This window comes from Melanotaenia boesemani, chromosome 5 (assembly GCF_017639745.1).
Source record: "Melanotaenia boesemani isolate fMelBoe1 chromosome 5, fMelBoe1.pri, whole genome shotgun sequence".
Classification (NCBI taxonomy): domain Eukaryota; kingdom Metazoa; phylum Chordata; class Actinopteri; order Atheriniformes; family Melanotaeniidae; genus Melanotaenia; species Melanotaenia boesemani.
The window spans coordinates 23,938,805-23,962,249 of record NC_055686.1 but is presented as its reverse complement, the minus strand read 5'-3'; the positions used below and the strand labels follow the sequence as shown (position 1 = coordinate 23,962,249).

General features: G+C 36.9%; 5 protein-coding genes across 15 annotated transcripts in view; 3 read left to right on the top strand and 2 right to left on the bottom strand.

Moving 5' to 3' along the window:
* poln (polymerase (DNA directed) nu) overlaps nt 1-94 on the bottom strand; it is a 61,462-nt gene extending 61,368 nt beyond the window's left edge. For all 8 annotated transcript variants that reach the window (XR_006010544.1, XM_041986419.1, XM_041986421.1 and 5 more), the window contains exon 1: nt 15-94. The gene's annotated coding sequence lies outside the window, so the exon portion shown is untranslated. The remainder of the gene's footprint in view (nt 1-14) is intronic.
* Nucleotides 95-206: 112 nt separating this feature from the next.
* LOC121640754 (prostaglandin reductase 1-like) lies at nt 207-4,825 on the top strand. Its single transcript, XM_041986618.1, has 9 exons — nt 207-303; nt 1,342-1,471; nt 1,579-1,624; nt 1,715-1,774; nt 2,912-3,079; nt 3,203-3,476; nt 3,559-3,664; nt 3,878-3,996; nt 4,120-4,825. Exons 2-9 carry the CDS (start codon nt 1,366-1,368, stop codon nt 4,228-4,230), a joined length of 990 nt encoding a protein of 329 aa, XP_041842552.1. The 5' UTR covers nt 207-303; nt 1,342-1,365; the 3' UTR covers nt 4,231-4,825.
* A 794-nt stretch (nt 4,826-5,619) lies between these two features.
* On the top strand, nt 5,620-11,228 carry LOC121640753 (prostaglandin reductase 1-like). Of its 2 annotated transcripts, none has more exons than XM_041986617.1 (9): nt 5,620-5,724; nt 6,382-6,505; nt 6,639-6,684; nt 6,790-6,849; nt 8,739-8,906; nt 9,507-9,780; nt 9,850-9,955; nt 10,412-10,530; nt 10,644-11,228. In XM_041986617.1, exons 2-9 carry the CDS (start codon nt 6,400-6,402, stop codon nt 10,752-10,754), a joined length of 990 nt encoding a protein of 329 aa, XP_041842551.1. In that variant the 5' UTR covers nt 5,620-5,724; nt 6,382-6,399; the 3' UTR covers nt 10,755-11,228. The 2 variants fall into 2 exon arrangements, with proteins under 2 accessions (XP_041842551.1, XP_041842549.1); XM_041986615.1 differs by having other exon boundaries at nt 5,621-5,730.
* Nucleotides 11,229-12,414: 1,186 nt separating this feature from the next.
* txn (thioredoxin) lies at nt 12,415-15,777 on the top strand. The gene is made up of 5 exons (XM_041985052.1): nt 12,415-12,565; nt 14,160-14,264; nt 14,812-14,877; nt 15,064-15,129; nt 15,501-15,777. Exons 1-5 carry the CDS (start codon nt 12,542-12,544, stop codon nt 15,561-15,563), a joined length of 324 nt encoding a protein of 107 aa, XP_041840986.1. The 5' UTR covers nt 12,415-12,541; the 3' UTR covers nt 15,564-15,777.
* Nucleotides 15,733-23,445, bottom strand: part of svep1 (sushi, von Willebrand factor type A, EGF and pentraxin domain containing 1) — a 105,689-nt gene continuing 97,976 nt past the window's right edge. For all 3 annotated transcript variants that reach the window (XM_041985048.1, XM_041985050.1, XM_041985049.1), the window contains 4 exons: nt 23,209-23,304; nt 21,368-21,463; nt 20,949-21,042; nt 15,733-16,221 (listed from right to left, as the gene is read on the bottom strand). In XM_041985048.1, coding sequence (XP_041840982.1) covers nt 16,191-16,221; nt 20,949-21,042; nt 21,368-21,463; nt 23,209-23,304 — 317 coding nt within the window. In that variant the 3' untranslated portion in view covers nt 15,733-16,190. The remainder of the gene's footprint in view (nt 16,222-20,948; nt 21,043-21,367; nt 21,464-23,208; nt 23,305-23,445) is intronic.

Genomic DNA, 23,445 nt, shown 5'->3' with positions numbered 1-23,445 from the left:
CCCTCAATACTTACAATTTTATTACAAAAACAAATCTTCGCACTCTACGCAGTCCTGTCCCAACCGGATATCTGCCCGCGCCAAACTTCTAAACTGAGTCTGCGTCACCACGCAGGACCACAATAACGCTCTCCGTCATTCGTCATTGCTGAGTTACCCAATAACCAATCACAGTTGAGTATATAGTTTTGTGTCCTGCCCTTTCCACCACGGTTTTTATATAAATTCAAGGACGTCAACGCCTGCTATCCGTGTTTTCACTTCTGCAAAATATTGTTTGGAAGAAAAAAGAAAATACCACGGGTAGGTCTATTAAATTATATAAATAAATAGAAACGGCAAGCACAAGGAAGTGTCGGAGTCCGCACTTACCCCCTTTTTTATTTTAAATGTAGGCTTTGGGGGTTTCTAATAGATTGTTAATTTGTTCTCTTTGCTGAAGTTAATACTTAGGTTTCTTTAATAGCTATATTAAGGATAGTAACATCATATTACGTTGCATTTTTATAGGGAAGAAAGGGTTAACTTATTGATATGGCTGTATAATTTAGACTATTGTATTTTTTTCATATGTAGCCTATCTGTATTTTTGTGTATGCTTATACTATTTCTGTAATATGTGTATAACAACCCGAAGGCAACCTGCCATGTGAGCAGATTCAGTACTATTCAGTACTTTGTGTCATCACGCCACCTACTGAAAGCAGTTGATCTTGACAGGAGTTATTATTATTATTATTATTATTATTATTATTAATAATAATAATAATAAGTGTTCACCCTTCATTATTTTCCAAAAACAAAGAAGAGGCAGATGAGCAACAGTTTGGTTAATTAACTTTAATTGAATTCATGTAAATTTAAATTCACTGTGTAATCAAGTAATTGCCAGTAAATTTCCAGTTTAATTAATGAAGAAATGTGAATTATGACTGTACTCGCTGTATAATTATTACTGTATTTATTACTGTATTTTCAAACAGTAATAATGACATTATAAATTGAATTTGTGTCCTAATCTGTCAAGCAGAGCTAAGTGTTTGTGTGGTGGTTCGCACTGCCGCCTTTCAGGGAGCAGTTCCTGGTTTAAACCTTGGCCTATATGTATGGAGCATGTCTTCATGCATGTGTGGGTTCTGACCAGATTCTTCAGTTTTCTCCCACATGCCAAAAACAGGCATGCATGTTAGGTGTTTTATGATTCTCACTAGGTGATTGTGTTATTTGTTTGTCTGTGTCTTTTTCCATTGATTTCTAGGGAGCATCTAACAAGCATAACATTTTTCAGAACTCTGCGTGTGACATTGCTGTACCGTATGTTATTGCTTTTTTCAATTACAGTTAACAACTCTGCAGTATATAATCATGGTCAAAGCAAAGTCATGGATCCTGGCCAAGCATTTTGATGGCCCCCCAAAGAATACAGACTTCAAGCTCCTGGAGGAGGAGCTCCCTAAGCCCAAAGATGGAGGCAAGATGACTCTTTAATGATAAGTCTTGTATAGTCTTGATAAGCGTTCAAGATAAATCTTGATAAGCGTTTGATACTGAGCTTTTAAACATAATTCTTTTTTTCAGAGGTGCTTTTGGAAGCGGTTTTTCTTAGTGTGGATCCATATATGAGGTTAGTAAAGTGTTTGAACATTACTAAATAATTTTATGAGCTAAATATATGTAGTGTATATAATTATACCTATATTGTGTGCCTCACTAGGCCATTCAGCGTCCTTTACATGAAGGAGGGAGACGTGATGATTGGAACTCAAGTGGCAAAGTAAGTAAAGCAAACTCACTTACACCCACACACAAAAAGATCATTTATCTTTCCCAATGTGCTGTTTTGCAGAATGACCTGCGTCGGATATTTTAAAAACCTGACCTGAACCAATTTAGGACCGCTCCAGAAAGTCCAGCAGAGCCAGGACGGATACTTGACCAGAATCAGTGTTCACCCTAATCTCATTCAATACTTTAACCATTAACCAGTGACAATAGAGCTTTCTGTGCTTTCTGTTAACAGCGTTTCTGTCAGAAAAAAGTCTAAACTGTGAAAAATTATGACGTCTTAAACTAAGAGTGGCTTGTTGGACAGAAATGTAATATTAAGTAAAGCTAGCTTTGTGGAGTTTACACTAGTTTCGGTTGTAGTCCGAGTTGTACCTGGTACAGTTAACAGCTCAGATCAATTCACCATGCTAGTTGACTGTTTTCAGGTAATTCTTTTACTAACTAGTAAAGGAATCATACTGAGTCCCAGCTTGTTCTCAGAACAACTGTCAGCAGTAGGTCTACTACAGCATCATGGCATGTTATTTTTGTTTTGAACTCTGCTGCTGCTCCGTGAACATCCTGCACATCCTCCTGTGTCCTGCTCTGCAAGGACAGGTAGTCCCAGAGGAGGATGGGAAGGAGCCGGTGCCCTGCGTTTCTTGGTAGATGGTGGTCACTGGAGTCATGACTGGTATAGAGACATCCTTTAAGGACCTTGGGTGATGTGAAGAAGAGGGTCTGGTGAGGGGGAGAACTGAGAAAAGTCTAACTCAGAAGAGTATTTATCTGCACAGCTGATGCAGTATGTTGGTATATGAGGGGGTAATTATGAGGTTCCTCAAAGTAGTGTCCTTAGATGATGCAGCCACAGGTGCATCATCTGCTCCACTTCAGTCACTCTCATTCCATTTGTCAATAAACCTATAAAACATCTGTCTTTAGGTTCTATCTTCCTCCCTCAGATTAAATTGTTTTGGTGGTGGTTGTGTTGCATACATCCTAATCTTGATCATGTCTCTGTGCACTGACACCTTGCAGTAGTAACAAGTTTTAAATCAGCTCTTTGACACTCCAGGCTGAAGTGGCAACAGATGAGAATCTTGAATGACAGATTTCTTCTGTTTTCTTGTCTTTTAAATAGAGTTATCCAAAGTCAAAATCCAGCATTTCCTGTTGGAAGCTACGTTGTGAGTAATTGTGGTTGGAGAACACACACAGTATGCAATGGGAAGGACCTCATTCCCATCATTTCTGGTTGGCCTCAAGACGTCTCATTGTCACTGGCTCTGGGATCCATCGGCATGCCAGGGTAAAATGATGTTTTGGAAACATTTCCTAAATGTTTGCATCATCAGGACTGCAGAGAGTGAAACTATAAGGAAAACGGCTGTTTTTTTAAGCCATATATTATTATTTTCCTCCTTTTCTGCAGACTGACAGCTGTGTATGGGATAGAGGAAGTTTTGGGATTGCAGAAAGGTGAGACCCTGCTGGTGAATGCTGCAGCTGGAGCAGTGGGCTCTGTGGTGGGACAGATTGCCAAGATCAAGGGCTGTAAGGTGGTGGGCTCAGCGGGATCTGATGCTAAAGTGGCTTACCTCAAAGACCTGGGATTTGACGAGGCCTTCAACTATAAAACTGTCAGCTCCCTGGAAGAAGCACTGAGGAAGGCCTCTCCTGATGGATATGACTGTTTCTTTGAAAATGTAAGCAGTGCTGTTTTTATATCTTACTTTTTTCTTTTTATTATTAGTTTAATGTGTAACTGAAACCTCTGTCTTGGTTTAGGTTGGAGGTCTTTTTTCAACTGTTGCTTTACAACAGATGAAGAACTTTGGAAGAATAGCCGTGTGTGGAGGTATCTCCACATACAATGATGGTACACACCAGACAGGTGCGTTCTTCCACAGTACACACTATCCTTTTCTGTACTGATAGTCTTGCAGCAGGTATCAGTTTAACTTGATGCTCACTAAAGCACTGTGAAATACAAGTAAAACCATCAAAGCTTTTTTTCCTCATAATACTAATATAACAAATTTTTACTCTAGAAGACAATATTGTCTTTCCAAAATTGTATAAAGGCTGTTTATGTGTATATTCTCAGGGCCTTACCCTCTGGTGACCATAAACTGGAAGCAGCTTAAGATAGAAGGTTTCATGCAAAGCAGATGGGAACACAAACATACTGAAAGCTTGCACAGACTGATGGCATGGCTGAAAGAGGTAATATTATTTTTCTGACACCAGATAAAATTTAGACTTTTTTTAATGTTTTCAGTAAACATGAAAACTTATTTGTTTCTGCTTCATTATAATTAATCTGATTTATAAATTCTGCCTCTTTAGGGGAAACTGCAGTGTCGAGAGCACATCACAGAAGGCTTTGAAAACATGCCAGCTGCTTTTATGGGGATGCTGCAGGGAGAAAACATCGGCAAGGCCATTGTAGCAGTCTGATATGTTGCCAGTAAATTATTAAAAATAATTGCTATATGTAAGAGAAATCAACATACATGTAATTTTCATGTAAAGTATCTTTGCATCACATAACCATGACATTTTTCTGATCACAGCAATAAAAAAAACTAAAATTGAAGAACAGTTTATAAATAATTTCAAGAATAACTTCATGAATTATTGTTTAATAGTACAATCTGACATAATATAGTCTCTGAAATTATCAAAACATATCGTTTACTGACTGAAACACTCAGTTTATGTGGACTTCAACAATATTTCTGTAACAATTATTAATATTTGTTGCATTTGTATCCATCTGTGATTGAAAAACAATGTTAACCCTATGATGCCGTATGTATCATATTTGATACATACAGTCTTTGGGACCTTTTGCATCATTTTATGGTAAAGTCTTGGTTCAAAACTGTGTTGTACACAATCTGATGCTTCTGCCCTTTGAGGGATACAATAATAATACAATAATGTCATACAATAATTTTGAGATATCACACTGTAATAAATGGTAAATATGCAAAAAATATTTTGTGAATTATTTTTACATTTTGTTAAAAGCCAAATAAAGACTTCAGATTTGAAAGATTGGAGTTGGAGAATGATCTCTGGTGCATTTCTGTCTGGCATTACAGATGAAGAAGTCTCCCACTAAACTTGCTGTGTTGTTTTTTCACTGTGCTGCAGAGGATGGGAAGAATCATCCATTATTTTCAGCAGCTTGTGCAGCATTCTCTTCTGGACAATCAGCTCCAGTGACTCAGAGTTACATCCAGCACAGAACCAGCCTTCTTGATCAGCTTCTTCTGTCTCTTTAGGTCTCTGGCTCCGATGCTGATGCCCCAGCAGATGCTGCAAAGCTGATTATACTTTCTGAAACAGACTTTTAGAAGATATGCAACACCTTGGCGCAGACACTGAACAATCTCAGCTTTTTTAAAAAGTAGAGTATGTCCTTTATTGTAGATGAATGATATTAAAAATTAAATAGAAAATGCTTACTTATTTCCAAGAGAGAAATGACAATGTTGAAGTAGTTTTAATTTATTTTGTTTATTATTTATTAGTGCTTTTGGAAATTGTTGAAATGCATGATATTACTTTGACAAAAAAAACCCCATTTCAAAACAGTTGTTAGTTTCAAGGTGAGTGCAGCAAAATGTACAGCTGGCGTTCTTGTCATGACTTAAAAAACTTGACTAAAATTGATTAATATGGTTAAATAACGTAACATTGCGTAACATTTTAAAAGACAAAAAAATGTATTCAGAATCTGAAGGGACAACGACTGAGCATGTGCGAGCATGAAAAAACGTCATACGTAACACGCTGAGCTAAACTTTTAACCAATCATATTTAAGAATAGGAGTTTATGTCCCGCCTTCTTTCTCTCACGTTTTCACATCATTTCGCGGTTGCCTGCCTGCTGATTAATTGGGCGACATTTCTGAACTTACACTTTCTTTGTGAAGAAAAGAGGTACGGGTAAGCTAAATAAACTACGTTACACACGATTTGAGCAGTTAATGCGCACGCAGAGGAATGTGGCAATCCAAAGTGGAGAGCTAACTCCTCACATTTCTTGCTTTTTTTTTGTTTGTAGCTTTTTAATTTAAGAAGGATCTGTAAGTTTACTTTGGCTCTTTTTACTATCCGTGTCAAGAACAGTAAAACTGCATTACCGTGATTTTACAAGGAAATGTAAAGGAAAATATTAAGTCGTTAATTATAGTCTATAGTCTGAAAAAAAGGCTTATTCCTGATTTGTACTGTTTTCTGTTATGTGTAGAGGCACGTTTGTTTTCACTGTTTGCATTCATATGAATTGACTGTTTATACGACATCAAATGATCCCATTCAATTTCTGGTTTCTTACTGAAGAAAATGATGTGCGGTTTTGGTTTGTCTCAGGCTACAAGTTAATTTTACACGACTGATATCAGTTTTCAACAGTTTTGATACCTTTTCAGTTTCATAACTGAATTGGTTTTAAATGGAAAGCCTAATTTTCTTTCTTTTTCAGTTTCTTGGTAGTGCATCTAAGAACCCAAAGGTTTTTCACAATTCTGAGTGTGACAGTGATGTTCCAGATGTTCCTGTCTGATTTTTAACAGCTAATAACTTTATTACTCACAGCTGCATTAAAACATAATCATGGTCCAGGCTAAGTCGTGGATTCTGGCAAAACACTTTGATGGCTTCCCAAAGGACAGCGACTTTAAGCTTGTGGTGGAGGAGCTCCCCGAACCCAAAGATGGAGGTAAGATCACTTTATTTATAGTCTAGACATGGAATTAAAGAATGCACATCCTTTTTAAAAACAACAAAAAGCAGTTTTAATGATTAAACATGAAGCATTTTAAATGAGAGCGCATATAAATGTTTTCTTCCAGAGGTGCTTTTGGAAGCCGCTTTTCTCAGTGTGGATCCATACATGAGGTGGGTGGAGAGGATGAAAAACCTATGAAATGATTATTAGAATGATCACTCTTATGAATAATTTCTTGAGCTGACCAGGTTGAAAATATCAGTTGTTCTTGCCAGGCCGTTCAGCAGGGTCCGTATGAAAGAAGGAGACGTCATGATTGGAACTCAAGTGTCAAAGTAAGAAAACAAGTTATCTACATGCACACTCACTCACAGGTTTTTTTTATCCATCATGATGTACTGTGCAGTCTGTTTACTGTCAGAAAACACAGTCTGCACCTGCTATTAATTACCAAATGCTTTGATTCACAATGACTAAAGATCAACGGCGGAGGTCAAAACATTCGCAGCAGAGTATTCACACACGGAAATCTGTTTTCCATACGAATGTTTTTGTGATAAATCTGCAGGATAAATGACTCAATAAACATACTTTCCCAAAAACCTTAAAAAAACTGTTTGAAGCCCATATGTGATGTATTTTCTGCAATTTGGAGGCAATCGCAGAGTCCTGAAAAACATGATTTGCCACATAGTTGATGTGCAGTGGTCTGGGATACCGAACAACACAAACAGCTCTTACAACACTTCAACAAATGCACAGTTATTTTCCGCTTTGCATGATCTCTGCTGTCTTCTTCTTTGAAGTTAAATGGTCTGAGCAGAAACACTGTTAACACAGAGAGAGGAGCACTCACTCACTCCTAAGAAGGGTTGAATTGTGTGCCGAGATCCGAACCAGGGGCCTTCTTGCAGCACATCACCTTACACTGGTTGTGTGGTTCAGACATGTTGATATAGGATGTGGTTTTTCTTTTTCTAAGAAAATGTGTTCTCAAGAAATGTGTACTTTTACAAATCAGCAAAAGAATCAGTCTTGTGCACACTGTGTTCACTTATTAGTGGAACTGCAATGACCATCAAACAGAAATAATTTCTCCCAACTCACTTGGTTGTCATTCTGTGGTTTTTAACAGCACTTACACTAAATCAGAATCAGATAATATTTTGAGAAATCTTCAGTGACTAATATTGACGCTGTTGTCAATCATCGTCGAGTCTTCCTCCCATTAATCTCCAGAAATTAAAGCTATGGCTCCAGTTAAAGTTTTTATTCTCATCTTGCATTAAAGACACAGTTTGAGTTTGCAGCAGATGGAGCAGAGTAGATCTGTTGGACAAACTGTTAAGTTATCTCACCAAACTTTCCTGCATTATGTTCTGTGTCTTTAAAAAAAACATCAGTACACATGTAGTGCAGAAGTAGCATGCTGGAAAGGCAGCCATCAGAGACATCAAGAGAAGAAGCTTTGTCATTGTACAAGAATACAACTAAACTCTGTTTGGCAGCATCTCTGTCTCTATAGCAGCTACAAATTCACAATGAGGAGCACCAGATCGCTGCGTCTGCACATGCCACCATTAAACAGGCTTTAATCTGATTCCTTAATGACAGCAACCTGCTCAGTACCATTCTAGTAAAGTTCTGTCATTTGTTTAGTAGTACTAGCTACCATAATATGCTCCATCAAGGGTCACCGTATTTTCATCTGTCTACATTCTGTTGAAAAATCTTTCTTTGGGTATTTTATGGCTCCATCTTGTTGGTTCAGCTTGTAAAATGTTCAGTGACGATTGTGTTTTAGCCTTCTTTACCTTGGTGATGCCCCCATGCTCTGAAATTTTGTCCCCTAATACATTCGAGGAAGGCTGCAGTTCACATGAAACTGATCTGAATGTGGTGAAACTGAAGAATCAGGAGTTCCATTTAACTTTTAGTTAAATGTCTTATCTTTAATAGGTTACTTATTTTCTCTGTTCTGTTTGCAAACCTGATGTCTACTTTAGAGTTCAGGTGTGTCAGGCTGACTTTTGATTCTTCAGTTTCTATTAAATATTTTGAAAGCAGATTTAATATTTATGGATGTCTTTGTCAAACAGACAAGTCTATAATTGGATGATGATATTAATTGATACTTGGTTTAGACTTCACCTTACCTCTTTATACAAATGCATATTACCCCCAATAAATGAAAATCTTTTTTTTTTTCTTGGCTTTTGTGTAGAGTTATCCAAAGCAAAAACCCAGCATTTCCTGTTGGAAGGCACGTTGTAAGTCATTGTGGTTGGAGGAGCCACGCTGTCTCTGATGGGACTGACCTCATCCCCATCATGCCCAACTGGCCTCAAGATGTGTCATTGTCACTGGCTCTGGGAACAATTGGCATGCCAGGGTAAGACCGATTATTTTTACTTTTTAAGAAACATATCTACAGTTGAGAAAATGAACTGGTCAGGCTCCAGATGTTTTGTCTTGCTGGTGAGATTTGGACAACTTTATGAATTACAAAGCGTTTATTATTATCAAACACTTCAGTGAAACTGCAGGGAAAACAAGCTGTTTTATACTGTGTGCACACTGACATTTTTATGTCAAAAACTCTTGAGTAGATACAAAAGTTAAAATGGTAGCAGGGTAAGAAATGTTTAGTAAATAAACTACTTATGTGAAGGATAGGATTACCCTTCTCTGAGTACAAGATAGAATTGTTATATGAGAGGTTTGATGTTGATGAAAATGAGGAAATTGTGTTTCTAAAGTGTTTTTTTAGTAATAGAAACTGAGCAGAAACATCATTGTTTGAGAAAATAAACCTGTAAGGCTTCATATGTTTTGTCGTGTTTCTTACTGTAAGTCACTTTCCAGGCACAGATAACTTTGCTCTAGAAACACTTTCAGGGAATTTGCATCATCTGGACTGAAGAGGGCGTAAAACTGAAGGAAAACAGTGGCATTTTAAGCCATATATTATTATTTTTCTCCTTTTCTGCAGACTGACAGCTCTGTATGGGATAGAGGAAGTTTTGGGATTGCAGAAAGGTGAGACCCTGCTGGTGAATGCTGCAGCTGGAGCAGTGGGCTCTGTGGTGGGACAGATTGCCAAGATCAAGGGCTGTAAGGTGGTGGGCTCAGCAGGATCTGATGCTAAAGTGGCTTACCTCAAAGACCTGGGATTTGACGAGGCCTTCAACTATAAAACTGTCAGCTCCCTGGAAGAAGCGCTGAGGAAGGCCTCTCCTGATGGATATGACTGTTTCTTTGAAAATGTAAGCAATTCTGTTTTTTTCTTTTTATTCTTAGTTTAATGTGTAACTGAAGCCTTTGTCTTGGTTTAGGTTGGAGGTCTTTTTTCAAGTGTTGCTTTACAACAGATGAAGAACCTTGGAAGAATAGCCGTGTGTGGAAGTATCTCCACATACAATGATGGTACACCCCAGACAGGTGCGTTCTTCAACAGTACAGATTATCCACAACTATACTTATAGTCATTTAGGTGTTATTTCTTTACTTGTTGCTTGTTTGAAACAGTAAAATACAGTTAAAACTGTTGGAGGTACTGACACTTACTTCGAATGTGATATACTATATATTTGCCACTAGAGGGCGATATTGTCTTGCTAAAGCTTCATGTGACTGTGAGGTAGAGCAGAGGTCCCCAACCCAGGTCCTCAAGGCCCACTATCCTGCAGGTCTTAGATGTCTCCCTGCTGCAACACACCTGATTCAAATTAATGGCATATGACAAGCTCTGCACAAGTCTGCTAACAAGCCACTTATTTAAATCAGGTGTGTTGAAGCAGGGAGACATCTAAGACCTGCAGGATAGTGGGCCTTGAGGACCAGGGTTGGGGACCTCTGAGGTAGAGCATCATTTTATCATTTGTTCTGTTTTCTCAGGACCCTTTCCACATTTGACTATGATCTTTAAGCAGCTTAAGATGGAGGGTTTCATGCAAAGCAGATGGGAACACAAACATCCTGAAAGCCTAAAGAGACTGATGGCATGGTTGAAAGAGGTAATATTCTGACACCAAATAATATTGACTTTTTTATGCTTTCAGTAAACATGAAAACTTATTTGTTTGTGTTTCAGTATCATTAATCTGGTTTATAAATTCTGCCTCTCCAGGGGAAACTGCACTATCGAGAGCACATCACAAAAGGCTTTGAAAACATGCCAGCTGCTTTTATGGGGATGCTGCAGGGAGAAAACATCGGCAAGGCCATTGTAGCAGTCTGATATGTTGCCAGTAAATGACAGCATTAAACAACTCTTACAGAGCAACATACTTATAACCACTATAGTACAGTCATATAAGCGTGTCAGTGTACATTTATCTTAAATGCTTTTCTGAATACAAATGATGTATTTGATCTGTGCTCTAGTCTGCCATTTTAAGCAGTGATGTATAACTTCAAGCATCCCTTCTTGAGTTGTTCGTGGCTAATCTGAAACCAGATCTGCTTTAAAAAGTCTCTGAAGCATCATGCGTTTTATGTGTTATTGACTTACTTTTTCTAGTAACATATGCACTGTTTTTCTATTTGTACACTAAAATGTTTCACCATCTTCGTTGCTAAGGTGATATGACACGAGACTGTTAAGTTACATGAGCAGTGTCCAGTTAAACACTCATAAACTATCATAATATACTGCTTTATCGTTACTGTAAGCCTTTGTATGGAAAATAAAGGTTCCCATTTGCATCTTCAACTTGATTTTGTAGACTCATATATTTTATGTTTAGGTGAAGAAAATAAGGAAAAAATGCAGGGTGTAATCTCTCTTCAGTCCTGAAATGAGTTTGGAAGATAATGAAACCACTTTCGAGTCTTTTGTTAGGTGCTTGTAAAATTTAAATGACATTACACGTTTTATTTTCACAAGCAAGTTGTGGTTCTGAAAGGCAGCTCTATACTTACATTGTCAGTGTTACAGACAGCTGTAATCCATAAGAATTGTTCTTATTGTGCCCAAAAGTTGATTAAACATACATTTGAGTTTATCTGTTAAATCAGTTAGTATGTATCACTCCACTGTTCTGTGTGATTATACGCAATGAAAAGGAAAAAGTTAAGGCTTTGACAAAGTAGCAGAAGCTGTGATGCAAACAGCTTTTTGCCTCCCGTTCTGGGAGGCGCGTGCTGGGCGTTTTCTCGCGATATTACAACATCGATGGGACGCGCTGACTCCGTCATTTACGGTAAACCATGAATTTGTCAAGTCATTATGACTTGAATCAGTATCAACTCATTCCCATTAGCTACTGATTAACCCTTTGAGCGCTTTAGTTTTTAGGCTTATGGTTGAAAATTGCAAACAACCACAAGGTCTGAATATTTTTGGAGTCATAGTAAAGGGAACAGCTGTGAGATTTGTTAAGATGTTTAAATATCCGCATATGTGTTACTGGTAAAGAATAAACGAAGTTTTTTCTTAGATTTTAAAAGGTTAAATAACAAAATGTCAGTTTCCTTTAAAACAGTCCAATAGTTTCTTTTTTAAAGAAAATTAATAGTTGATAATTTGACCCTGTTGCTTAATGTACCAATTTATTTTTGCACCATTTTCTGAAGCAGTTTGAAAATTACAGAAGCAACTAGATATGCTTATTTAAATTTGCTATTAACGCAGCATTAAGGCAGATCAATAAAATGTATGGAAAGAGTAAAGCGACATTAGTGTGAACTATGCTGGTTATTTTCAGAATAAAATATAATTATAGGTGAAAATGTAGACTGTCAGGTAAAATGTAGAAACATTGTGTATTAATAATACGAAAGTAGATTTAAAGCTTTCGGAGAGTAAATGTAGTGCTTCTTGTCTGTGAAAATGTATTATTAAATAACCACACAATGTATGTTGTACTTTTATTTTGTACATCGAGCTGCTCAAACTTCCGCCGGAGTTTTGGCTGACTTGATTCCGCCTTCATAAACTCGCTATTCGTTTACTGGAAATAGGGCATTCACGAATCGCTCGGCTCGTTGTTTTTTCGACGAACGCACACATAATAAGAGTTAACCATGGTTCGCGAAGTGCAAGATTTGGTAAGTTATTTATGTTTATGCTGCAGTCTGTAGCTTTCTCCGTTGTTAAATTCTGCGATTGTAACACTATGGTTGATGCTTTTGGCTTAACCAGCAACGGTCCACGCTTTTTTGCCGGGGCAGGCGCGCACCCCTGCTCCCTCCCGCTCGTGGCTCGTTCATCTGCTGAGGCACATTTTCTACTCGTTTAGATCTTAAGTTAGCGATACTTGGCTTAAGCCAAAACTAACCACTTGCCAATAACTTATTTCCAGAGTAAAGCTCATCAGCATTGTGTTTTCTGGGGAATTTGTGAGTGCCTGATTAAAAACCTTTGGTCGATAACCGCGTTGCCACGCGCGAGATTGTTGGACTTTGCCGTGTTGTGGTCAGGCTGGCACCAAGCCGATGTTGAAATACTACTGAAATTTATCGGGTCCGGTCCCGTGTTTTGTTCGTTTAAACACAACCATGGATGGAGCTGCGTTGTTTGTGCTTATCGCGGGAACTGATGCTCTAGCAGCTGTAACAACTTGTAGCTAACACCAGCGCTGCTACATTCGTTGAGCCGACTTTCCCAGCAGGCCTTAGCAGCTCAGAGGAAGCTAGAGGATGGGAAGGTGGGGTCTCTGAAGGACTTTACACATCATGGTACAGTTATGAGTGGGCGCGAACCACAACCCGGAAGTCCCTTGGCCATGAATAGCTTGCCGATGAAAATCAAACTCTACAAGTTTTTTCCTGTTGGTTTTTCATATAAAAATATCCACAACGTTCTAAGTTATATTGATAGCCTCAGTGTCAAGGCTAGAAAAAGATGAGGCGAAGCTAGTGGCAGTTGGACTGAAAGAATGTCCTTAACGTCTATAGTGCCCATATGATAGATGGATCCATCTGATGTGTGCACGGCCAAAAAGAAAGACTGTGCCACAAAAGAAATTGAGCTGTTAAACTAAAATAAATAAGTAAATAATAACATGTAAACAGCCAACCATATCAGTAAGGAACCATAGAGCTGTAACCCAAATAAAATAAGGGACTGTATCACCGTTTATGTCTATTAATGAGGAAACTGCATGTAGTACATTAGAGAAATGTGAAACTTATCACATGGGATTAAGTTGTATTTTATACTAGGCTGAGACGATGAGAAATTGGATAATGGTGAAGCTTGGAGGACACTGTTGACATTTCACACAGTCTCAGCGGTGCATATAGACTATATAATTTCAAGTTTGGTTTTCAAAAGACAGCTAAGCCATAGGTGTAACCACTGGTACATGTTAACCAAAGCAACACACACACTCAGACATGCACATGATCTGTCTCCGACATGCTGTGTTGTCCCACATTCCTGTGTGTATAACCATGAATCGGAGTAGAACAGTTAATCCTTGACAAATGAACTGAAATATTTCTGCTTGACAAGAATAATCTCCATAAAATGTATTTTGCTTCAATATTTCTATTTCAAGCCGCAGGGTAATGGATGGCAAGAACTGATATTTTACATGTGTAGTTTGCCGATGTAATATGTCTTACTAACAGAGTTTAGGTCAGTTAATCCTTTTAATAGATGATTTTAAGATATCCCCCCATGTTTTTTTATCTGCAGGATGATTTCAAAGCTATCCTTGCAGGAGCAGGAGACAAGCTGGTGGTGGTGGACTTCACAGCTACCTGGTGTGGCCCCTGCAAACAGATTGCACCTGAGTTTGTTGTGAGTGAATGACTGACTGTGATCTCTTGTTTAAAACCAGCTAAATTACTTTTGAAACTGGCTTAGAAATACTTTTTCTCACTTCCAACAATATCTGAAGTGCAGAAACACACTGGGTTTACATCTATCATGAAGGTAACATCAAGGAGAAATTCTTTTTCAGGATGATGTTTTGGTAACTAAAATGTCTACTGAATTTTTTTAAGTGTGTGGACACAAAGTGTATGTATATATTTTAAATTTATTTTTTAATGCTGCCTCTGAAACAAATATGTCTCTCCTGAGGCAGAGCTTTCCTGCACTTAAAAGCATCTGTTTGAAAAGGCTTGTTGCTAGGGCAACCTTTTTATTTTGCTGTTCCCGCCGGAGGAAATGCCTGCCTCACTGGAAAATCTGATGGCTCTGTATTACTTCAAAATGTGTTTAGAAAACAAACTAAGGGTTCATATTTGTAGATCTGTGGTGGCTCTCTGCTTACAGCTTAAATAAACAGAACATCTTTCCCCACTATGTCATATACATCATTTGGGTTATTTGACTTTTGCAGAAACTGTCAGAAGATCCTGAAAACAAGAATGTAATTTTCCTGAAGGTGGATGTGGACGAAGCTGAGGTAAGTCTGTATTTTAGTGAATGTTTTTTTTTTTTAAGACAGTATCCAGAGCACAAATTTGTTTCATTTCATATGGCTTTAAAATCCAAATTATACAATTTGCAGATGATCCCAATGAAAAGTCGCAGTAACACTGAAATCATGAAGTCTAACCTTTTTTTTTTCTTCTTTTTTTTCTCCCTCAAGGATGTGAGCGGGCACTGCCAAATTAACTGCATGCCCACATTTCACTTCTACAAGAACGGTCAGAAGGTAAGACCAAAGACTGCCTCAAAGATTTCTCACTCATTCCCACATCCTGCAGAAAGAGTTAATTTATTTAAAGATTCACATTCCCTCATTCTCACTATTTTGGTTTGCTTATGTCTGGAAAAAAAATTACACTTTTTGACTCTGGGAACATTTTTATGAATGAAACACACTGAGGAAGAAGCAGCATTTAATCGCTGCTTTTAAATTCTTTGATTTAATCTCACAAGGGCTCATGAGTAAGCCAGTGAATGGAACATTTTTAAAATGCAAACAGTCAACAAGAGGTTTAAGATTACTTAAAAATGTTTGAGTTACACTGTATGAAATTTGTTTTGTAATAATCGTTTAATGCTCTCTCTCTTGTCTTTTAGGTGGCTGAGTTCTCTGGTGCCAACTTGGCAACACTGAAAGAAAAAGTAACAACTCTGAGATAGACTGAAGCCTTCTTGACCATCTACACACAATCAAATTAAAAACTGTTATACCCCTTCCAGATGCCTAAGAAACAATTTGTTTCATTAAATGTATAATAACGTCAAGTCTTCTGTCCACCCTGGCAATAATTTATTCCACTCATCTTGTGGCTAAGATACAGTCCTCTTAGTTCAGTGTGTGTATTAACTGCCTGAAAGACAGTTTAATACACTTCCAACCTGATGACCACTTTTTATTCTGTCTTGAGTAATGGCTGCATCTCCTAACACTGTATGTGTAACTAGGTGGATTTAATAAATGAATTACTCACGCCTGGTCATTACTTTTTAAATGCATGAAACCCAGCTCTTCAGCCACAGCTTTAACTGATATTTTATGCTTTAATAAAAATGTGAGAATAGTTTACACATGTACATTGGACCATCACATCAATAGTTTTTACACATCGTACAAGTATATAGCAGCAAATGTTTAATACTGTCGAGTCTCTATATGAAAAAATACAGCTTTATTTTACAAAATGGTTCTTGCTTTGCGGATAGACGAGTGAATGGTTTACAAGTGTCGAGTTAAATATACAAGAATTCCCTTCATAAGATGATTCACATGGAGGTGAGCGGAACCTTTTAGAAGTGGTAGTAGACGGATTTCCTCTTCCTGCAAAGACAAGAAAATTAAGTTAGAATATCTACAAACATACTATTTTTTTTTTTTATTTATTTTGGGCCTGTGACAATGCTTGGTGTACAATAGTGTGAAACATAAGACAAAAAAACAATATATATATATGTATATAATCAGAAAGAAAGGAACCAAAATAATAATACAAAATAAAATAATAATGTAATACAATCCATAAATTCGCGTACTTGAATATTTGTAAATCATAAACCAAATCAATGCAATAAGCTCGAAAAGGAGTGGAAGGAAGATAAACTTATTTAATTCTACCCCATCTCCATCATTTATAGAAACAGCCCACAATATTGATTTAGAAGCATAATGATATATAATATAATATGTTTATTGTTAGTATAGATTTAATTACTAGTAGATGTAATTCAATATAATTTATTAATACTAAAAGAAAAGACAAGAAAAAACAAAAAATAATAATTAAAAAAAAAAAAAAAAAAATGACATTCCCCTTTAAACCTCACCCTCGCTGCACTGTGACCACACCCTGTGTTTATAAAGTGCTTTAAACCGCTGGATGTTTGGACTCTGCTTTTGTTCAATGCCCAGTGCGTTCCACAGTTTAATTCCACATACAGACACACAAAAACTTTTCCTGGTGGTTCTCACCATTGGTAATTTAAAGTTCCCAGAACCTCTCCAGCTGTAACAATTGTCTCTCAAAATAAATAGTTTCTGAATGTTTCCCAGTAATAAGTTGTTGTATGCTTTAAACAGGATTTGTGCAGTGCAAAATTTAATGAGATCATGGATTGTTAACACTCTGGACTGCAAAAAAGTGGTTTTGTGTGTTCTAAGTACCCAACCTTATGTATGATGCGCATTGCCCTTTTTTGTAATATAAAGAGTGGCTGTATTGTGTTTTGGTAATTATTTCCCCATATTTCAGTGCAGTAAGTTAAATATGGGAGTACTAGAGAAGAATACAAGATGCAGAGTGCTTTATAATCTAGTAACTGCTTAACCTTGCTTAATATCGAAAGGCTTTTGGAAACTTTTGTTTTAATGTGTCTTATGTGTGGTTTCCATGGTAATTTACTATCCATTATTACTCCTAAAAATTTGTTTTCAGATACTTTATCTATTTGTATGCCGTCAATAACTACCTGTAGGTCCGGATCCGTTTTATAATTCCCAAACATCATAACCTTAGTTTTATTTAAATTTAATGATAATTTATTAATATCCATCCATATTTTAATTTTACCAAGTTCAATATTTGCTCACTGACAGCAGACAAAAAGATTGAATTACCGTTTGTTACTTCAATGTTTAACTCTGTTTTATGATCCGGGATTTTTGATGCTAGGTCTGGACCCACAGTGACAAAAAAAATCATTGAAACTGTTCACTGTTTCATTCATGTTAGAGTTTTCAGTATCTGAAACAACAAAATAGTCAGGATAGGTATTCTTCTTTGATTGATGAGTAATTAAACTGTTTAATATATCCCAAGTTCCTTTTATATTATTTCTACTTTCATATAATAATTTTTTATAGTACAATTCCTTGCTTATCCTCATTATACTGGTTAGTTTATTCTTATATAACTTATATTTATTCTCTGCTTCTATAGTTCTCAATTTAAGAAAGGTCTTGTAAAGATTATTTTTCTTTTTACATGCATTTTGTAAGCCCTTAGTTAGCCATGGACATTTGAAATACCTATTGTTTTCATTGCGAGCTTTGATGGGGCAGTTCTTATTATACAAGGATGTGAAAGTTTCCAAAAAACTGTTATAAGCTCTGTCCACATCTACCTCCCCACAGATAAGTCCCCAGTCCTGCATACTTAAGTCCATATTAAAAGAATTAATTGTGTCTTCATTTCGTAATCGTATATAGTTTACTTGTTTAGTTTTTTTAGGTTTACTGAAACTACAGTCATAAATTGTGAAGATCGGTAAGTGATCAGTGATATCACAGATCAATAGTCCATTTGTTGCAGGGTTTGACCAGTTATTAGTGAATATGTTATCAATTAGAGTGGCACTGTGAGTTGTGATCCTGCTTGGCCTAGTGATTGTTGGAAATAGTGCCATACTGTACATCCTATCGATGAAATCATCTGTTAGTTTGTGTTTATTTGGATTTAGCAGGTCAATATTAAAGTCCCCACAAATGAATAGTGTTTTATTGCTAATTCCAGCGAACAGTTTCTCCATCCATTCATTAAAGACATCCACACTAGACCCCGGTGATCTATATACACAACTCAAAATAATATTCTTTTTCTTTTCATTGCAAATTTCAATTGTACTGATTGTGACTGTGAGGACAAATGTTTTAGCAAAGGCTTTAAGTGCATGAAATAATGCTTTCACAACAGACTAGTAAACAAAGAAACTAGGTGGGTGTTTAAGCTCTTCCAGACATGTCAGCAGGATTTATACCACCTTGATATACATCCTTTTCTTTTTATATCTTGGAATAATTCAGGTTATGATGATAGGAGCTAATGAAATCAAGAGTAAAACTGAAGATGTCCACAGTTGACTGGAGTTAAGTTTCCAAATGAGTTTAATCCCCCAGTTTTACATGCAGACATGGAAAAACTGAAAGAATGAAAGTATTTGAAGTAGTAAAGCATGTAGCATTTTCCAGTAACAACTGTGGTTGAATGACTCAGGAAACCACAGCACTTCCTGCTAGTCCTGGTAACCTTTAGTTTCATTTTGATGATCTCGGTGGTCACAGTAAAATGAGGAGCAGAGGTCTTTGTGCTTGTGTTAATGACATGATCAGACTGAATGCAAAAGGTAAACCACAAGATCTTAAATTCTCTGTGACAACAAGGTGTTGGCTTATTCCAAACTCTTTTTTTAACAAAAGAACTTTTTTTTTATGTTGCCACCTTTTTGCTTTGTTTTCTTGTTTTTTGCATTTGTATTGAAATAAATTCAAATCAATCAAAAATCAGTCCTTGAGACTATTCTAAGTGCCCTTTAAACTTATCCAAACAAGATAATTACAAGGTATAAGCTTAATGGTTTTTGGTCTGATTTAAACAAAAACTTGAAGCGCATGTGGTTGCAGTCATGTGGAGTAGTTTGCAGGGAGGGACATCAGCTGATCCACATGAAAATATCTCAATGTGTCATTCTCCCATGTACTAAAGCTGTTTGCTCTTCATAAGATTTAAACACAGACTCATTATTAACCGGTTAAGTCCATATACTCCTTTTCAACAATTGTCTTCAGGTCACTGTCCAGCTGGAAGACCTAAAACCTTCACCTCAAGTTTTCTGACACATTTCAGGAACACCTTAGTGTCTAAAATGTAATTCTTCCTGCACCTGAGGTAGAAAAGCAGCCCCACAGTAACTGTAAGCAGAGCATCTTTTTATAAGTATGCTTTACTCTGCTGCCTGAAAACACTGGTGTGTTGGATATATTATTCTAGAAAGATTGTATTTCTCTCTGTGGTTGTCCCTCAAGTCCATAGAGCCCCACTTGGTTAGGTGAGGATGTAAATTGAGCTGAAACTGCTCCAGGTCAGCTTACTGTGGTGTTTTTCCATAATCCTTAACAACCCCGATAAGATTTCACTCTGGACCGATTCATAGAGTGACTTCCCGAATGTTTTCTCACCGTGAAATAACATTACAAATTGTTAAAAAAGAGATTTTAAGTTCTTCGATGATATCCATGTAGCCTCCGGTTACTGTTATACTTTTCAGTAGCAGCATTTCTGATGCTGTCAGACAGCTTTGTAGTCTTCAGTGAAACGGAAACTGGAAGCAATCTGCTAATTTCTATGCAGTAAGACCCTCATTCATTAACTAAATCAGGTCATGTGGACACAGATGAGTCCTCCAGTGTCCATTTTAAATTTAATCTATCTTGAGTTTGTATTTTTTATTTCATGACATGAAAGCTGTTTTGTGTCATTTTAATAAGAAAGCAACTATTCTGAGCAGCTCTGGAAAGGCAGCTATGAGTTTAATTAGGGCTGGGTAGCATCAATTCACAGCAGTCTGTTTCGATTAAATCCGATTCCATATCGATTTGTTAACCGTGTATCACCATCTATTTTTATTGAATATTAAAGACATTTTCAAATAACTATTTTCTGTAAAACACTGAGTCCATTAATGTGACAATCCAAATCAGTTATCTGGGAGTAATCAGATTACTATAATAATCTGATCTGACACATCTACATTTATTTCTGAAATACCATAACAATACAGTGTTTCCCCAAATTCACACCCAGAAATGCTGTGATGAAAAACAAACAAAAAATAAATAAATAAACACCCAGGACAGATAAAGGTTAAACTTTTTAAATGTCCTGATAAACATGATTTGATTCAGTGGATTTACTCAAAATATTCTTAAAGGTCAGATCTCAGATAATGTGTTGATGTTAATAAAACCTACAAATAAAATTGGATCAACTGTGTGCGTCGCCGTGACGACACTGCTAAATGAAAACAAGTCAATTCACATTAGAGTAGGGTCTCATCACCTAAAAAGACAACGTATAAAAAATCATCCTCCAAGTTTTATGTATCGATATTGGATCAAATTGATCATTTAAACCAAGCCCAAAGTTTAATTCACACTAGAAAAAAAAACAATTAATTGATAATTAATAGTTTTTTGACATTAAAATGATGATATTTATGTTTTAAAAGATCTTTTAGGTACTTTTGTTTTGCGTGAGTGTTTGTGTGTATGATCACCTGGAGCAGTCGTGTCCACTCCAGCCTGGACTGCAGCTACATTTGTTGGGCCTGATGCATCTGCCTCCATTCAGACAAGGTGACGAACACACAGCTGTGTACAAACCATGAACAAACACAAAGCTCGATCAGCATGACCACTGCTACCTTTTTGTTTTCTTATTATAAGAAAATACTGACAAACTGAACAGAAACAGAAAATGATACAAATACAAGCCAACAGTAAAGTTGTCACATGATGCTGCATTACATTATAAAACATACTATGATACTCTAAATGTAAGCACCAGCTAGGAAACATAATAAATAACGTGTTGCATATAAATAATCAGCATCAGATCAGTGATCACACATGCTGATAATCCCTTGATAATGGGAACTCTGCTCATTCAGACACTGAGCTAAAGACATAAACTCACCAGTGTGACAGCGTGTGCCAGTCCACCCAGTGGGGCACTCGCACTGGTAGGGAGCCACGCAGCGCCCTCCGTTCAGGCACGGCAGGATGCAGATAGCTGTTATTAGAGGAGAGCCGAGTGGAAACAGGACGTCAGTTAACAGCAACAGTTACGTCTCTTTGCCGAGATCAAAACCGCTTTGAAATCAAGATACAAAATTATTATTTAATAGATCCAATCAGTTTTTTTTATTAAAACAATCCCATCTAGTTAATAGACTTTTATGGCATGGAGTAAGTTCATGTGTAATCCTAAAGTATGCTATATTTACATGAAATAACAGTTGCAAATAGCTATAATACTCAATGTGTCCACCATCTTTGTTTCTGTGTCAGGATGCTACAATTTTCTAGGTAATACTTAGAACATATTTTCCTCTCGTTAAGTCATGAATAACAAATTTCTGAAGGTGATCTCTGGAGCAGTTAGAAGAATGGTAATCCATCAAATAGATGGTGAGTAACAACTTGTGTAAGTTTGAGCTTTGTTCATCGTAATTTAGGAGCTATGAATTAATTCTAGAGAAATGATCCAATAACTTCATTAACGCTGATCCTTGTGAGATATTTGAAAAAAAGGAAAAATATGTCTTCTTAAAGTCTGAATTTTGTGTGTAAAATTTGTCAAGCTAAACCTGCTCAACGACATCCAAGACCAATCTGCTATTTATGCAATTTGCCTTCCAAACAAGCGTGGATTCATTTCAAAACACGTTTACCACTGTGTTGAATGCTATGTTTTATCATTAAGGGCGTCTTCAGGTGGCACTCATGCCATGTGAATGCTGAGATTCAGGTTTTTCCTGCATATCTTTGTATTGTACAAACCAAGAAGGACCGTGTTACTTTCTGGTTTGAAGGGTTTAGCTGTTTGGTGTGTCTTTTTTTTTTTAGGTAGGTGAGTTCCTGAGTCCATGCAGTGATTTCCACTGGCAGAATCAGTCCTGCCAGAGGGCATGAAGACCACAACTATGGGTTTTGAGCTCTATATTTTGTGTAGCCTTCAGAGATTTCTCTCTGAATCTTTTATTATGTTTAGTAGAAGATGAGATCTTCAAAGCCTCTCTGGGATGTTAACATCCAGGCATATTAGAGAGTAGTTGACATTTAATTAGTCTAATTAGTTGTTAAAATGTTTAATCAGGTGCTTATCTAGTAATACACAATGTTTCCAGTCTTGAACATCCAACTTTTAAAGAAGCAAATTTCAGTTTTAGGATTAGATATTTTGTCTTCTATCAGGTAGTGTAGTCAACCATTACACATCCTGCCACACTGAGGTAGCACACTTACAGAAAGCATATTAATGGTTAGAAACGCAGGTAATAAAAATAATAATCCAAATTTTCCATTCTTGGCACCTAAAAACTTAAACTTTCTTCCTACAGTTCTGTGTGCTAACAAATTTGCTAAGGAGCAAAATAACTTTTTAATTTTACCTACTTTAAACTAGGGTAAACTCTGCTTTTTATTATTAAATTAAGGCTTTAAGTTTCTTTTTATAAAAGAAAAGGAAAGGAAAACTACTTCTGTTCTGAGGTGAGGGGACACTATGGATACAATGTGGTTTGCAGAGGCAGATACAATTACAATGACTCATTTCTAAGCTGTGAGCAAGCTTTAGTTCCGTCAACATGACTTTATTTTTGCTCTATTGTCTCCTAAAAACCTGCTCAGCAACCCGTCTGGGTTCCTGGATTTAGTGAATAGTTCTTTTTGTTTGTTTGAGTTCTAGGAACCATGTTGTGGGAGTTCATGTCGAAACACTGTGCCAACAAAGATATTCAGTGGTTAAATACTCACGCTCCTCACAGAGTCGGCCCATCCAGCCCTCTGGGCAGGCGCAAGTGTTGGGCCGCTGACACACTCCTCCATTTTGACAATGCAGCCAGCACACAGCTGCAGCAGCAGACACACACATACACAAGAGTATTATGTTAAATTTGGTGTATTCATATAAAAAGGGAGTGAACTCCCTTCCCAGTAAAATAAGGAATCAGCAGTCATGGGTTTCATGTTACGTCTCTGCCACAGTCTCCA

Bases quoted from the DNA above. Each gene is read 5' to 3' on its own strand.
- LOC121640754 (XM_041986618.1), top strand. From the start codon at position 1,366: ATGGTCAAAGCAAAGTCATGGATCCTGGCCAAGCATTTTGATGGCCCC. The intron at 1,472-1,578 runs GCAAGATGACTC...TCTTTTTTTCAG, and splicing joins CCCTAAGCCCAAAGATGGAG to AGGTGCTTTTGGAAGCGGTT. The intron at 1,775-2,911 runs GTAAGTAAAGCA...TCTTTTAAATAG, and splicing joins ATTGGAACTCAAGTGGCAAA to AGTTATCCAAAGTCAAAATC.
- LOC121640753 (XM_041986617.1), top strand. From the start codon at position 6,400: ATGGTCCAGGCTAAGTCGTGGATTCTGGCAAAACACTTTGATGGCTTC. The intron at 6,685-6,789 runs GTGGGTGGAGAG...TGTTCTTGCCAG, and splicing joins AGTGTGGATCCATACATGAG to GCCGTTCAGCAGGGTCCGTA. The intron at 8,907-9,506 runs GTAAGACCGATT...CCTTTTCTGCAG, and splicing joins GGAACAATTGGCATGCCAGG to ACTGACAGCTCTGTATGGGA.
- txn (XM_041985052.1), top strand. From the start codon at position 12,542: ATGGTTCGCGAAGTGCAAGATTTG. The intron at 12,566-14,159 runs GTAAGTTATTTA...TTTTATCTGCAG, and splicing joins TTCGCGAAGTGCAAGATTTG to GATGATTTCAAAGCTATCCT. The intron at 15,130-15,500 runs GTAAGACCAAAG...CTTGTCTTTTAG, and splicing joins TCTACAAGAACGGTCAGAAG to GTGGCTGAGTTCTCTGGTGC.